The sequence below is a fragment of the Nerophis lumbriciformis genome, linkage group LG16 (genome assembly GCF_033978685.3).
Source record: "Nerophis lumbriciformis linkage group LG16, RoL_Nlum_v2.1, whole genome shotgun sequence".
Classification (NCBI taxonomy): domain Eukaryota; kingdom Metazoa; phylum Chordata; class Actinopteri; order Syngnathiformes; family Syngnathidae; genus Nerophis; species Nerophis lumbriciformis.
Window position 1 is genome coordinate 9,427,099 of NC_084563.2, and position 15,741 is coordinate 9,442,839.

General features: G+C 35.8%; 1 protein-coding gene across 1 annotated transcript in view; it reads left to right on the forward strand.

The window, feature by feature from the left end:
• asb5a (ankyrin repeat and SOCS box containing 5a) overlaps positions 1 to 15,563 on the forward strand; it is a 19,734-nt gene extending 4,171 nt beyond the window's left edge. The window contains exons 3-7 of the mRNA XM_061977307.1: positions 2,078 to 2,185; positions 2,256 to 2,406; positions 2,475 to 2,609; positions 8,798 to 8,989; positions 15,290 to 15,563. Coding sequence (XP_061833291.1) covers positions 2,078 to 2,185; positions 2,256 to 2,406; positions 2,475 to 2,609; positions 8,798 to 8,989; positions 15,290 to 15,417 — 714 coding nt within the window. The 3' untranslated portion in view covers positions 15,418 to 15,563. The remainder of the gene's footprint in view (positions 1 to 2,077; positions 2,186 to 2,255; positions 2,407 to 2,474; positions 2,610 to 8,797; positions 8,990 to 15,289) is intronic.
• Positions 15,564 to 15,741: the final 178 nt, after the last annotated feature.

The following is a 15,741-nucleotide window of genomic DNA, read 5'->3' on the forward strand; positions in this document are numbered from 1 at the left end:
GCATTTAATTAAAAACTTATGTTGTCGACTTCAGTCTATAATGCTTTAAGATATTTTAACATTATTAGAAGTGTTAATACATTTTGCACTGTAAAAAAAATATATTTTATTGATCTATATATACAGTATATATATATATATATATATATATATATATACGCCTTCCGCCCGAATGCAGCTGAGATAGGCTCCAGCACCCCCCGCGACCTCAAAAGGGACAAGCGGTAGAAAATGGATGGATGGATGGATATATATAGGGTACAATAGCTCAACGGCGTCACCGCTAACACAAGATAGCGCCCCTGAATGTAAACAAACGCCATTGGTGGATCTACACCTGACATCCACTGTAATGATACCAAGTACAAGAGCGTATCTAGTCGTTAATACTATGATTACATCAATATTGTTTAGCATCACAACATGTATATTATGTTTATAAACTCAGGAAATATGTCCCTGGACACATGAGGACTTTGAATATGACCAATGTATGATCCTGTAACTACTTGGTATCGGATTGATACCCACATGTGTGGTATCATCCAAAACTAATGTAAAGTATCCAAACAAGAGAAGAATAAGTGATCATTACATTTTAACAGAAGTGTAGATAGAACATGTTAAAAGAGAAAGTAAGCAGATATTAACAGTAAATGAACAAGTGGATTAATACATCATATATTTGTTGTCTGCCCTAAATGTCAAAAAAAAAAATTGTTTACATCCCACCGATGCCACCCCCCTCCCCCGCCGAAAAGAAAGAAAGAAACAGCAAGAAAACAAAAAGATATTTACAGATAAATCAACAAAATAAAGAAAAAATAAAATAATAATAATATTGGGGGTTAAATCACCAAAATGATTCCCGGTCGCGGCCACCGCTGCTGCCCACTGCTCCCCTCACCTCCCAGAGGGTGATCAAGGGTGATGGGTCAAATGCAGAGAATAATCTCGCCACACCTAGTGTGTGTGTGACAATCATTGGTACTTTAACTTTTAACTTTTAACTTTAATATATATATATATATATATATATATATATATATATATATTAATTTTTATTATTTTTTTTATTTTTTTATTATTCAGGATTTCTCACTGTTTATCAAAGGATGATTTGACAAGTATTTTTTATTTTTTTTTAATTTTAAGGTTTATTTCTGTACTATTCTAAATATTTTCAAATGGGAAGTACATACGTTGAAATGTTGGCACAAAAAGCCACAATATATTTTATTATTGATATAAACTGTATTTATTTTTTCATTTTTATTGACATAATAGTAATAATCAGAAATAAAATAAAATAATATAAATAGGTAGTAAATAATTAAAAAAATAAATAAATATTTTTTTTAATTGTAAAACAATATATATATATATATATATATATATATATATTTTTTTTTTTATTTTTTTTATTTTTTTTTATTATTCAGGATTTCTCACTGTTTATCAAAGGATGATTTGACAAGTGTTTTTTTATTTTTTTTATTTTAAGGTTTATTTCTGTACTATTCTAAATATTTTCAAATGGGAAGTACATACGTTGAAATGTTGGCACAAAAAGCCACAATGTCTTTTATTATTGATATAAACTGCATTTATTTTTTCATTTTTATTGACATAATAGTAATAATCAGAAATAAAATAAAATAATATAAATAGGTAGTAAATAATTAAAAAAATACATAAATATATATATTTTTTAATTGTAAAAAAAAATATATATATATATATATATATATATATATATATTTGTTTGTATTTATTATTCAAGATTTTTCACTGTTTATCAAACGATAATTTGACAAGTGTTTTTTTTTTTTTTTTTAAGATTAATTTCTGTACTATTCTAAATATTTTCAAATGGGAAGTATATATGTTTAATTTTTGGCACAAAAAGCCACAATATATTTTTGTATTGATATACAATTTCCAATAAAAACACCATTTCCATTATTATTTAAAGGACGGCACATGCAGCGTGGTCACCATGACACTGTATCACCTTTTATTGAGTGATTTGAGGAAAGGTCACATGTGAGCTGTGTGTTTTGGCTCCCACCTGCAGGGTCACAATGTGAACGCCCAGACCATCGACCACGTGACCCCTCTTCACGAAGCCTGCCTGGGCGACCACGTGGCGTGTGCCAGAGCCCTCATCGACGCCGGCGCCAGCGTCAGTCACAAAAAAACACCAAAAAAAACCGAGCAAAAACGTGTCATAGAACTAAGATCAGTGTTTACAGGTCAACGCCGCCACGGTCGACGGCGCCACCCCGCTGTTCAACGCCTGCGCGGTGGGCAGCGTGGCGTGCACCGAAATCCTTTTAGAAAACGGCGCCAAGGCTCAAAGCTTCGTGCAGCGCCCGTCCGCCATCCACGAGGCCACCAGCAGAGGTGCACGGACGTCACGTTGACTGTACAAGGTGCAATAACACCGCCATAACGCCGGCCTTTCACTCGAGGTCATGACGGCTGCGTGGAGGTTCTGCTGACATGGGGTGCGGACGTGGACCTGGACATCCCCCAGCTGGGCACGGCGCTCTACACCGCCTGCGTGTGCCAGGAGCTGCAGTGTGCCAGGAAGCTTCTCAGGGAAGGTCGGACGTGCTTCTGAGAATATCGAGTTAACGCACTAAAAATCTAATCAAACTATTCTGCGTCAACATCTGGGGTGTCCAAATTTTAATGGCTCGCTGCACAATCGTAAACATTCTAATATTTGGCATGCTAGCGTTTTGGGCTAATTTTGCAGGTTTGCACCATAGCGTTCAGAGGTGGGTAGTAACGCGCTACATTTACTCCGTTACATCTACTTGAGTAACTTTTGGGATAAATTGTACTTCTAAGAGTAATTTTAATGCAACTTACTTTTACTTTTACTTGAGTATATTTATAGAGAAGAAACGCTACTTTTACTCCGCTACTTTTATCTACATTCAGCTCGCTACTCGCTACTAATTTTTATCGATCTGTTAATGCACGCTTTGTCTGTTTTGGTCTGTCAGACAGACCTTCAAAGTGCCTGCCTTACTGGTGACGTTTCACTCCGTTCCACCAATAAAATGCAGTCACTAGTGACGTTTGACTCCGTTCCACCAATCAGATGCAGTCACTGGTGACGTTGGACCAATCAAACAGAGCCAGGCGGTCACATGACCTGACTTAAACAAGTTGAAAAACTTATTGGGGTGTTACCATTTAGTGGTCAATTGTACGGAATAAGTACTGTACTGTGCAATCTACTAATACAAGTTTCAATCAATCAATCAAAAGTGTGAAGGAAAAAAAGACACTTTTTTATTTCAAACGTACATCCCGTCACAAGCCTAAAGACTGACTGCACAGTTCCTGTCTTCACAATAAAAGTGCCACTCCATCGCGCCTGCGCTTTCAAAATAAGAGTCTCCGAAAGCCAGCGCAAACAAGCTAGCAAGCTACGGAATTTGCCGCCAATGTATTTCTTGTAAACTGTATAAAAACGAATATGGAAGCTGGACAAATAAGATACCAAAAACCAACCGCTTTCATGTGGTATTAGACAGAAAGGAGGAACTTTTTTTCTCCTGCATTTGAAAACGTGGACGTTAAGCACTGCTGTCAGGATTACAATCAATGCAAGTCATCAGAATCAGGTAATACACCAACTTATATTCTTGTCAACATGAAAGAAAGGAATCTATATGTGTTAAACATGCATGTATATTCAGTAAAACACCTTTAACATGTAAACAAAAACGGCAAAATAAATAAATATAAATGATATACTGTATATATCAATGTATGTGTATATATGTATATATATATATATATATATATATATATATATATATATATATATATATATATATATATATACATATATATGATATGTGTGTGTATGTTACTCATCAGTTACTCAGTACTTGAGTAGTTTTTTCACAACATACTTTTTACTTTTACTCAAGTAAATATTTGGGTGACTACTCATTACTTTTACTTGAGTAATAAATCTCTAAAGTAACAGTACTCTTACTTGAGTACAATTTCTGGCTACTCTACCCACCTCTGATAGCGTTAAATATTGTGTTACTTAACGAATGTTAGCATTTTAGCTTTGTTTTTAATATACTTTTGTAAGTATACTATATTAAAATTAATAGAAATATATTTTATTTGTAAAAAGCACTTTACATTGAGCAAACTACCTCAAACTGCTACAGTGTGTTAAAATAAATAAATAAATAAATAAATAAATAATAAAAATAAAAAAAATAAAAAATAGAACAGCCTAATTTGGTAGCATTTCAGACAAATTATACAACTAATAGTCATATATTGTGTTACTTGGCGCATGCTAAAGTTACATTTTAGCATGCTAACATTAGCATGCTAGATTTGTTTTAGGTAATTTCGCAGGTATACCCCACAGCGTTAAATATTGAGTTACTTGACGAATGATACCTGTTTGTTTGTTAGCTGTTTTTAGTCATACTTTGGTACTTGATGCATGCTAATGTTAGCAGGCTAGCATTTTAAACAAATTACACACCTCAGAGTAATATATTTTGTTACTTAACGCACGTTACATATAGCATTTTACCATGCTAACAATAGCATGCTAGCTTTTTTACCTAATTTCGCAGGTACACACCTCAGCGACAAATATTTTTTTACTTGACGAATGCTACCTGTTAGCTTGCTAGCTTTATTCCAAGCTAATTTTGTAGGTATACACTTCAGTCAGATTTTGGTACTTGATGCAGGCTAACGTTAGCAGGTTAGCATTTTAAACAAATTACACACCTCAAAGTAATATATTGTGCTACTTGACGCACGTTACAGTTAGCATTTTAGCATATTAGCATAAGCATGCGAGCTTGTTTGTTAGCTTTTTTTAGTCATACTTTGGTACTTGATGCATGCTAATGTTAGCAGGCTAGCATTTTAAACAAATTACACACCTCAGAATAATATATTTTGTTACTTAACGCACGTTACATATAGCATTTTACCATGCTAACAATAGCATGCTAGCTTTTTTAACTAATTTTGCAGGTACACACCTCAGCGTCAAATATTGTGTTACTTGACAAAAGCTACCTGTTTGCTTGTTAGCTTTATTCTAAGCTAATTTTGTAGGTATATACTTCAGTCATATTTTGGTACTTGATGCAGGCTAACGTTAGCAGGCTAGCATTTTAAACAAATTACACACCTCAGAGTAATATATTTTGTTACTTAACGCACGTTACATATAGCATTTTACCATGCTAACAATAGCATGCTAGCTTTTTTAACTAATTTTGCAGGTACACACCTCAGCGTCAAATATTGTGTTACTTGACAAAAGCTACCTGTTTGCTTGTTAGCTTTATTCTAAGCTAATTTTGTAGGTATATACTTCAGTCATATTTTGGTACTTGATGCAGGCTAACGTTAGCAGGCTAGCATTTTAAACAAATTACACACCTCAGAGTAATATATTTTGTTACTTAACGCACGTTACATATAGCATTTTACCATGCTAACAATAGCATGCTAGCTTTTTTAACTAATTTTGCAGGTACACACCTCAGCGTCAAATATTTTGTTACTTGACGAATGCTACCTGTTTGCTTGTTAGCTTTATTCCAAGCTAATTTTGTAGGTATACACTTCAGTCAGATTTTGGTACTTGATGCATGCTAATGTTAGCAGGCTAGCATTTTAGACAAATTACACACCTCAGAGTAATATATTGTGTTACTTGATGCACGTTACATAGAACATTTTACCATGCTAACAATAGCATGCTAACTTTTTTAACTAATTTCGCAGGTACACACCTCAGCGTCAAATATTTTGTTACTTGACGAATGCTACCTGTTTGCTTGTTAGCTTTATTCTAAGCTAATTTTGTAGGTATACACTTCAGTCAGATTTTGGTACTTGATGCAGGCTAACGTTAGTAGGCTAGCATTTTAAACAAATTACACCCCTCAGAGTAATATATTTTGTTACTTAACGCACGTTACATATAGCATTTTACCATGCTAACAATAGCATGCTAGCTTTTTTAACTAATTTTGCAGGTACACACCTCAGCATCAAATATTTTGTTACTTGACAAATGCTACCTGTTTGCTTGTTAGCTTTATTCTAAGCTAATATTGTAGGTATACACTTCAGACATATTTTGGTACTTGATGCAGGCTAACGTTAGTAGGCTAGCATTTTAAACAAATTACACCCCTCAGAGTAATATATTTTGTTACTTAACGCACGTTACATATAGCATTTTACCATGCTAACAATAGCATGCTAGCTTTTTTAACTAATTTCGCAGGTACACACCTCAGCGTCAAATATTTTGTTACTTGACAAAAGCTACCAATTTGCTTGTTAGCTTTATTCTAAGCTAATTTTGTAGGTATACACTTCAGTCAGATTTTGGTACTTGATGCAGGCTAATGTTAGCAGGCTAGCATTTTAAACAAATTACACACCTCAGAGTAATATATTTTGTTACTTAACGCACGTTACATATAGCATTTTACCATGCTAACAATAGCATGCTAGCTTTTTAAACTAATTTCGCAGGTACACACCTCAGCGTCAAATATTTTGTTACTTGACGAATGCTACCTGTTAGCTTGTTAGCTTTATTCCAAGCTAATTTTGTAGGTATACACCTCAGTCAGATTTTGGTACTTGATGCATGCTAATGTTAGCAGGCTAGCATTTTAGACAAATTACACACCTCAGAATAATATATTGTGTTACTTGATGCAAGTTACATAGAGCATTTTACCATGCTAACAATAGCATGCTAGCTTTGTTAACTAATTTTGTAGGTACACACCTCAGCGTCAAATATTGTGTTACTTGATAAAAGCTACCTGTTTGCTTGTTAGTTTTATTCTAAGCTAATTTTGTAGGTATATACTTCAGTCATATTTTGGTACTTGATGCAGGCTAACGTTAGCAGGCTAGCATTTTAAACAAATTACACCCCTCAGAGTAATATACTTTGTTACTTAACGCACGTTACATATAGCATTTTACCATGCTAACAATAGCATGCTAGCTTTTTTAACTAATTTCGCAGGTACACACCTCAGCGTCAAATATTTTGTTACTTGACAAATGCTACCTGTTAGCTTGCTAGCTTTATTCCAAGCTAATTTTGTAGGTATACACTTCAGTCAGATTTTGGTCCTTGATGCAGGCTAACGTTAGCAGGCTAGCATTTTAAACAAATTACACACCTCAGAGTAATATATTTTGTTACTTAACGCACGTTACATATAGCATTTTACCATGCTAACAATAGCATGCTAGCTTTTTTAACTAATTTTGCAGGTACACACCTCAGCGTCAAATATTTTGTTACTTGACGAATGCTACCTGTTTGCTTGTTAGCTTTATTCTAAGCTAATTTTGTAGGTATATACTTCAGTCAGATTTTGGTACTTGATGCAGGCTAACGTTAGCAGGCTAGCATTTTAAACAAATTACACCCCTCAGAGTAATATATTTTGTTACTTAACGCACGTTACATATAGCATTTTACCATGCTAACAATAGCATGCTAGCTTTTTTAACTAATTTTGCAGGTACACACCTCAGCATCAAATATTTTGTTACTTGACAAATGCTACCTGTTTGCTTGTTAGCTTTATTCTAAGCTAATATTGTAGGTATACACTTCAGACATATTTTGGTACTTGATGCAGGCTAACGTTAGCAGGCTAGCATTTTAAACAAATTACATATCTCAGAGTAATATATTTTGTTACTTGACGCACGTTACATATAGCCTTTTACCATGCTAACAATAACATGCTAGCTTTTTTAACTAATTTCGCAGGTACACACCTCAGCGTCAAATATTTTGTTACTTGACGAATGCTACCTGTTAGCTTGCTAGCTTTATTCCAAGCTAATTTTGTAGGTATACACTTCAGTCAGATTTTGGTACTTGATGCAGGCTAATGCTAGCAGGCTAGCATTTTAAACAAATTACATATCTCAGAGTAATATATTTTGTTACTTGACGCACGTTACATATAGCATTTTACCATGCTAACAATAGCATGCTAGCTTTTTTAACTGATTTCGCAGGTACACACCTCAGCATCAAATATTTTGTTACTTGACGAATGCTACCTGTTAGCTTGCTAGCTTTATTCTAAGCTGATTTTGTAGGTATACACTTCAGTCAGATTTTGGTACTTGATGCAGGCTAATGTTAGCAGGCTAGTATTTTAAACAAATTACACACCTCAAAGTAATATATTGTGCTACTTGACGCATGTTACAGTTAACATTTTAGCATACTAACATTAAAATGCTAGCATTTGCAGGCATACACCTCAGTGCAAAATACTTTACAAATGACACCTGTTAGCATGCTAACGTTAGCTTTTTTTTTTCTCTTAGCAAATTTCGTAGGTATACACTTCAGTCATATTTAGGTACTTGACGCATTTTAAACAAATTACTCACCTCAGGGGGAGTATATTTTGGTACTTGAGACAGGTTACAGTTAGCATTTTAGCATGCTAACATTAGCTTTTTAAGCTAATCCAGCAGCTATACACACATGGTATATTGTTAGCATGTTAGCATAATACTTTAAGCATGCCAGCTTTTATAGCTCATTTTGCTATTTTTTTTTTTGTTACTTCACGCTATCTGGACAGCGTGCTAACTGTTAGCATTTCAGTTCAGCATTCACACACTTTCTAACGAAAATTGCATTTTTTAGTTTAAAAAAAAAAAAAAAAATTAATCGAGTACGAATATTATTCTGTGCCTGGTCCAGGTGCCGACGTCCAAAAGGGCAAGTCCTCGGACTCGCCGCTCCACGCGGCGGCAGAGAAGGACTGCACGGCGGCGGCGAAGCTGCTGCTGGACTTTGGCGCCGACATTAACGCCAGGAACACTTTGTGCCAGAGGCCGGTGGACGTGGCCCCGCCCAGCAGTCTAACAGAGAGCTTCCTGCTCCTCTATGAAGGTGAGCAAGGTGGATCCACTCAACCTTCGACAGCAGGACGATGCTTTGACAAGACCTGACATATTCAATTGAATAGACTGCAAAGACAAGATACTTAAAGTTCAAACTGGAAAACTTTGTTATTTTTTGCAAATATTAGCTCATTTGGAATTTGATGCCTGCAACGTGTTTCCAAAAAAAGCTGGCACAAGTGGCAATACTGATAAAGTTGAAGAATGCTCATCAAACACTTATTTGGAACATCCTACAGGTGAACAGGCTAATTGGGAACAGGTGGGTGCCATGATTGGGTATAAAAGCAGCTTCCATGAAATGCTCGGTCATTCACAAACAAGAATGGGGCGAGGGTCACCACTTTGTCAACAAATGCGCGAGCAAATTGTCCAACAGTTTAAGAAAAACATTTCTCAACCAGCTATTGCAAGGAATTTAGGGATTCCACCATCTACGGTGTGTAATATCATCAAAAGGTTCAGAGAATCTGGAGAAATCACTGCACGTAAGCCATGATATTACGGACCTTCGATCCCTCAGGCGGTACTGCATCAAAAAGCGACATCAGTGTGTAAAGGATATCACCACATGGGCTCAGGAACACTTCACAAAACCACTGTCAGTAACTACAGTTGGTCGCTACATCTGTAAATGAAAGTTAAACATCTACTATGCAAAGCGAAAGCCATTTATCAACAACACCCAGAAAAGCAGCCGGCTTCGCTGGGCCTGAGCTCATCTAAGATGGACTGATACAAAGTGTAAAAGTGTTCTGTGGTCAGACAAATCCACATTTCAAATTGATTTTGGAAACTGTGGACGTTGTGTCCTCTGGACTAAAGAGGAAAATAACCATCCGGATTGTTATAGGCGCAAAGTGTAAAAGCCAGCACCTACTCAGTGGCCTAGTGGTTAGAGTGTCCGCCCTGAGATCGGTAGGTTGTGGGTTCAAACCCCGGCCGAGTCATACCAAAGACTATAAAAATGGGACCCATTACCTCCCTGCTTGGCACTCAGTATCAAGGGTTGGAATTGGGGGTTAAATCACCAAAAAATGATTCCCGGGCGCGGCCACCGCTGCTGCCCACTGCTCCCCTCACCTCCCAGGGGGTGATCAAGGGTGATGGGTTAAATGCAGAGAATAATTTCGCCACACCTAGTGTGTGTGTGACAATCATTGGTACTTTAACTTTAACTTTAGTATGGGGGTGTATTAGTGCCCAAGGCATGGGTAACTTACACATCTGTGAAAGCACCATTAATGCTGAAAGGTACATACAGGTTTTGGAGCAACATATGTTGCCATCCAAGCTACGTTATCATGGACGCCCCTGCTTATTTCAGCAAGCCACATGTTACAACAGCGTGGCTTCATAGTAAAAGAGTGCGGGTACTAGACTGGCCTGCCTGTAGTCCAGACCTGTCTCCCATTGAAAATGTGTGGCGCATTATGAAGCCTAAAATACCACAACGGAGACCCCCGGACTGTTGAGCAACTTAAGCTGTACATCAAGCAAGAATGGGAAATAATTCCACCTGAAAAGCTTAAAAAATGTGTCTCCTCAGTTCCCAAATGTTTACTGAGTGTTGTTAAAGGACAGGCCATGTAACACAGTGGTAAAAATGCCCCTGTGACAACTTTTTTGCAATGTGTTGCTGCCATTAAATTCTAAGTTAATGATTATTTGCAAAAAAATAAAAAATAACTTCCTCAGTTTGAACGTTAAATATATTGTCTTTGCAGTCTATTCAATTGAATATAAGTTGAAAAGGATTTGCAAATCATTGCATTCTCTTTTTATTTACCATTTACACAACTTCACTGGTTTTGGGTTTTGGATTTTCACAGTAAAAGTCTGCCAACGAAGCAGCCATTTAAAAAAAAAAATTTTTTACAGGAAAATCTATGGTTAATGTTTTTACAGTGCATCACTGTAAATGGAAATAGGGTACCAGTTTTTTTAAGGTAAAATTCTGCCACTGAGCTACCAGATTTTTTGTTTTTTACATTAGTTTTACATTTGTTTTTACGGTGCTTTACTATCAATTGAAAAACAATATCCTTTTTATTTTTAATTTGTAATTTTTTCCAGTTTCTTACAGCAAAAACCTTCTGACATTTTTACAGTGGATTACTTTAAATGGAAAAAAACGGTAACACTTATTTTCTGAGTAAAATTATCACGACTAAGTTGCCTGTTGTTTTTTTTTTTTTATATCAAAAATCCAAAGCAGTTGTTTTTACAGTGCAAAAAAAAAACTATACCACTTTTGCTTTTACAGTAAAATTTTAAAATAAGCCGCCGTTTTTTTTTTTCACTGTAAAATCGACTGTCATTTTTACAATGCATTACTGTAAATTAAAAATATGCTACCATTTTTACGGTAAAATCCTGCTGACTGAGCTGTTAGTGTACCGCAAAATCTATTGTAGTTTTTACAGTGCATTACTTTAAATGGATAAACAGTGCCCCCTTTTTTTTTTTTACAGTATTTTTTTGGCAACTGTGCAGCTACTACAGCTACTGTCATTTTTACAATGCATTACTTTTCACAGTAAAATTCTGACAACTTTTTTTTTTATCGTAAATCTTGTGCTTTACTTGTCTTGCGATTGAGCTTCCACCTTTTTTTAAACCGTAAAATGTACTGTCATTTTTACAGTGCATTACTGAAAATGGAAGGAAGAAAAAAAAACGCTACCACTTGTATTTTTACGGTAAAATTCTGCCGACTGGGCTTCCAGTTCAAGGTGGTTTTGACTGTGCATTACTGTAAATGGAAAAAGGGTACACATTTAATTTTTTACAGTAGCCCAGCAGGCACAAGACGTTGATACAACATTGTTTATGCGTACATGTCCTTTAAAACTGACTTTGAAACAACGTTGCAAAATAGTTGTGTTTGTAAATTGAGACAACGTTGATGTCTAATGTTCGATCCACGTTTTTGGTTGAGAAATGACAGATTATCAACGGTCATATGAACGTCTCAACCCGACATTGAATAAATGTCGTCAAAAGCATCTTGTTTCAACGTTGTATTTGTGTTGTAGAATATAGGTTGGGAAATGACCAAAATTCAATGGTCAAATCAACGTCAGAACCCAACATTGATTAAACATCAAAAATAATGTTGTTTCAACGTTAGGTTTGAGTTGCGATGTCAATGTTGTGTTTAACTAATTTATTAAACTCAAACATAGCATTTTCTTAAAACTCTTTAAGTCATGACTAACCCAGCAGGCACAAGACATTGATACAACGTTGATACATACATGTGCTTTAAAACTGACTTTGAAACAACGTTGCAACATAGTTGTATTAGTGTATTGAAACAACGTTGATTGTCCAATGTTGTTAGTTGGGAAATGACCAAAATTCAATGGTCAAATCAACGTCAGAACCCAACGTTGATTAAACGTTGTCAAAAAGCATGTTGTTTCAACGTTGTATTCGTGTTGTAGAATATTGGTTGGGAAATTACCAAAATTCAATGGTCAAATCAACGTCCGAACCCAACATTGATTAAACGTTGTCAAAAAGCATGTTGTTTCAACGTTGTATTCATGTTGTAGAACATTGGTTGGGAAATTACCAAAATTCAAAGGTCAAATCAACGTCAGAACCCAACGTTGATTAAACGTTGTCAAAAAGCATGTTGTTTCAACGTTATGTTTGAGTTGTAGAATATTGGGTTTTTGAAATGACCAAAATTCAATGGTCAAATCAATGTCATAACCTGACATTGAATAAACGTTGTCAAAGATCATGTTGTTTCAACGTTGTATTCATGTTGTAGAATATTGGTTAGGAAATTACCAAATTTCAACGGTCAAATCAACGTCAGAACCCAACGTTGATTAAACATTGTCAAAAAGCATGTTGTTTCAACGTTATGTTTGAGTTGTAGAATTCTGGTTTTTGAAATGACCAAAATTCAATGGTCAAATCAATGTCACAACCTGACATTGAATAAACGTTGTCAAAGATCATGTTGTTTCAACGTTGTATTCATGTTGTAGAATATTGGTTGGGAAATTACCAAATTTCAATGGTCAAATCAGCGTCAGAACCCAACGATTGATTAAACGTCGTCAAAAAGCATGTTGTTTCAACGTTATGTTTGAGTTGGAGAATATTGGTTTTGGAAATGACCAAAATTCAAAGGTTAAATCAACGTCAGAACCCCACATTGATTAAACGTTGTCAAAAAGTATGTTGTTTCAACGATATGTTTGAGTTGTAGAATATTGGTTGGGAAATTACCACATTTCAATGGTCAAATCAACGTCAGAACCCAACATTGATTAAACGTCGTCAAAAAGCATGTTGTTTCAACGTTATGTTTGAGTTGAAGAATATTGGTTTTGGAAATGACCACAATTCAATGGTCAAATCAACGTCCGAACCCAACATTGATTTAAACGTTGTCAAAAAGTATGTTGTTTCAACGTTGTATTCGTGTTGTAGAATATTGGTTGGGAAATTACCAAATTTCAACGGTCAAATCAGCGTCAGAACCCAACATTGATTAAACGTCGTCAAAAAGCATGTTGTTTCAACGTTATGTTTGAGTTGTAGAATATTGGTTGGGAAATGACCAAAATTCAATGGTCAAATCAACGTCCGAACCCAACATTGATTAAACGTTGTCAAAAAGTATGTTGTTTCAACGTTATGTTTAAGTTGTAGAATATTGGTTGGGAAATGACCAAAATTCAATGGTCAAATCAACGTCCGAACCCCACATTGATTAAACGTTGTCAAAGATCATGTTGTTTCAACGTTGTATTCATGTTGTAGAATATTGGTTGGGAAATGACCACATTTCAACGGTCAAATCAACGTCAGAACCCAACATTGATCAAACGTTGTCAAAAAGTATGTTGTTTCAACGTTATGTTTAAGTTGTAGAATATTGGTTGGGAAATGACCAAAATTCAATGGTCAAATCAACGTCCGAACCTAACATTGATTAAACGTTGTCAAAAAGCATGTTGTTTCAAAGTTGTATTCATGTTGTAGAATATTGGTTGGGAAATTACCAAATGTCAACGGTCAAATCAACGTCAGAACCCAACATTGATCAAACGTTGTCAAAAAGTATGTTGTTTCAACGTTATGTTTAAGTTGTAGAATATTGGTTGGGAAATGACCAAAATGCAATGGTCAAATCAACGTCCGAACCCAACATTGATTAAACGTTGTCAAAGATCATGTTGTTTCAACGTTGTATTCATGTTGTAGAATATTGGTTGGGATATTACCACATGTCAACGGTCAAATCAACGTCAGAACCCAACATTGATTTAACGTTGTCAAAAAGCATGTTGTTTCAACGTTATGTTTGAGTTGTAGTATATTGGTTTTTGAAATGACCAAAATTCAAAGGTCAAATCAACGTCAGAACCCAACGTTGATTAAACGTTGTCAAAAAGCATGTTGTTTCAACGTTATGTTTGAGTTGTAGAATATTGGTTGGGAAATTACCAAATGTCAACGGTCAAATCAACGTCAGAACCCAACGTTGATTAAACGTTGTCAAAAAGCATGTTGTTTCAACGTTATGTTTGAGTTGTAGAATATTGTTTTTGGAAATGACCAAAATTCAAAGGTCAAATCAATGTCACAACCTGACATTGAATAAACATTGTCAAAGATCATGTTGTTTCAACGTTGTATTCATGTTGTAGAATATTGGTTGGGAAATGACCAAATTTCAATAGTCAAATCAACATCAGAACCCAACATTGATCAAACGTCAAAAAGTATGTTGTTTCAACGTTATGTTTGAGTTGTAGAATATTGGTTGGGAAATGACCAAAATTCAATGGTCAAATCAACGTCCGAACCCAACATTGATTAAACGTTGTCAAAAAGCATGTTGTTTCAACGTTGCATTCATGTTGTAGAATATTGGTTGGGAAATGACCAAAATTCAATGGTCAAATCAACGTCCGAACCCAACATTGATCAAACGTTGTCAAAAAGTATGTTGTTTCAACGTTATGTTTGAGTTGTAGAATATTGGTTGGGAAATGACTAAAATTCAATGGTCAAATCAACGTCAAAACCCCACATTGATTAAACGTTGTCAAAGATCATGTTGTTTCAACGTTATGTTTGAGTTGCTCAACGCCAGGACCGAAATCAACAAGTTCTCAACGTTGTTTCAATGTCTTGTGCCTGCTGGGAAGATTCTGCAAACCGAGCTGCCATATTTTGTTTAGTTGTTCACATTGCATTACTGTAAACGGACAAAACATTTACGAACACGGGTAACTATTGCTCTCGCCCCTTTTAGCCACGCCGCGACTGCTGAGTCAGCTGTGTCGTCAGTGCATCCGGAAGCGTGTCGGCCGGGACCGACTTCACCTCCTGTGCCACCTGCCCCTGCCTGGTCGCATCCGGGGCTTCCTGCGGTACCAGTGACGTCATCCCAAGTCCATTTGTTGCTGCATCGTTTGAGTGTATTCACAAATATTTGCCAAAGACAATAATGATCGTTTTACTAAAACACACTTTGTTTAGTTTTTGTTGTTGTTCATGTTGGATGTTGTTGAAATGAAAAAAATAAAAATAAATACACATTTATAACCATAATAAACACTTTGCATTAAGCATTTTGGATGAACTCAGACCTTGTAGGCGCCACTTTCTGCCGCTAGAGGCCGCCCCAGCGAGACAGAAGTGGTTGCCATGGGGACGAAACGACGGCGTCACGCGCGGGCTTTCGCTTGAGCCGTGTCGGCGACA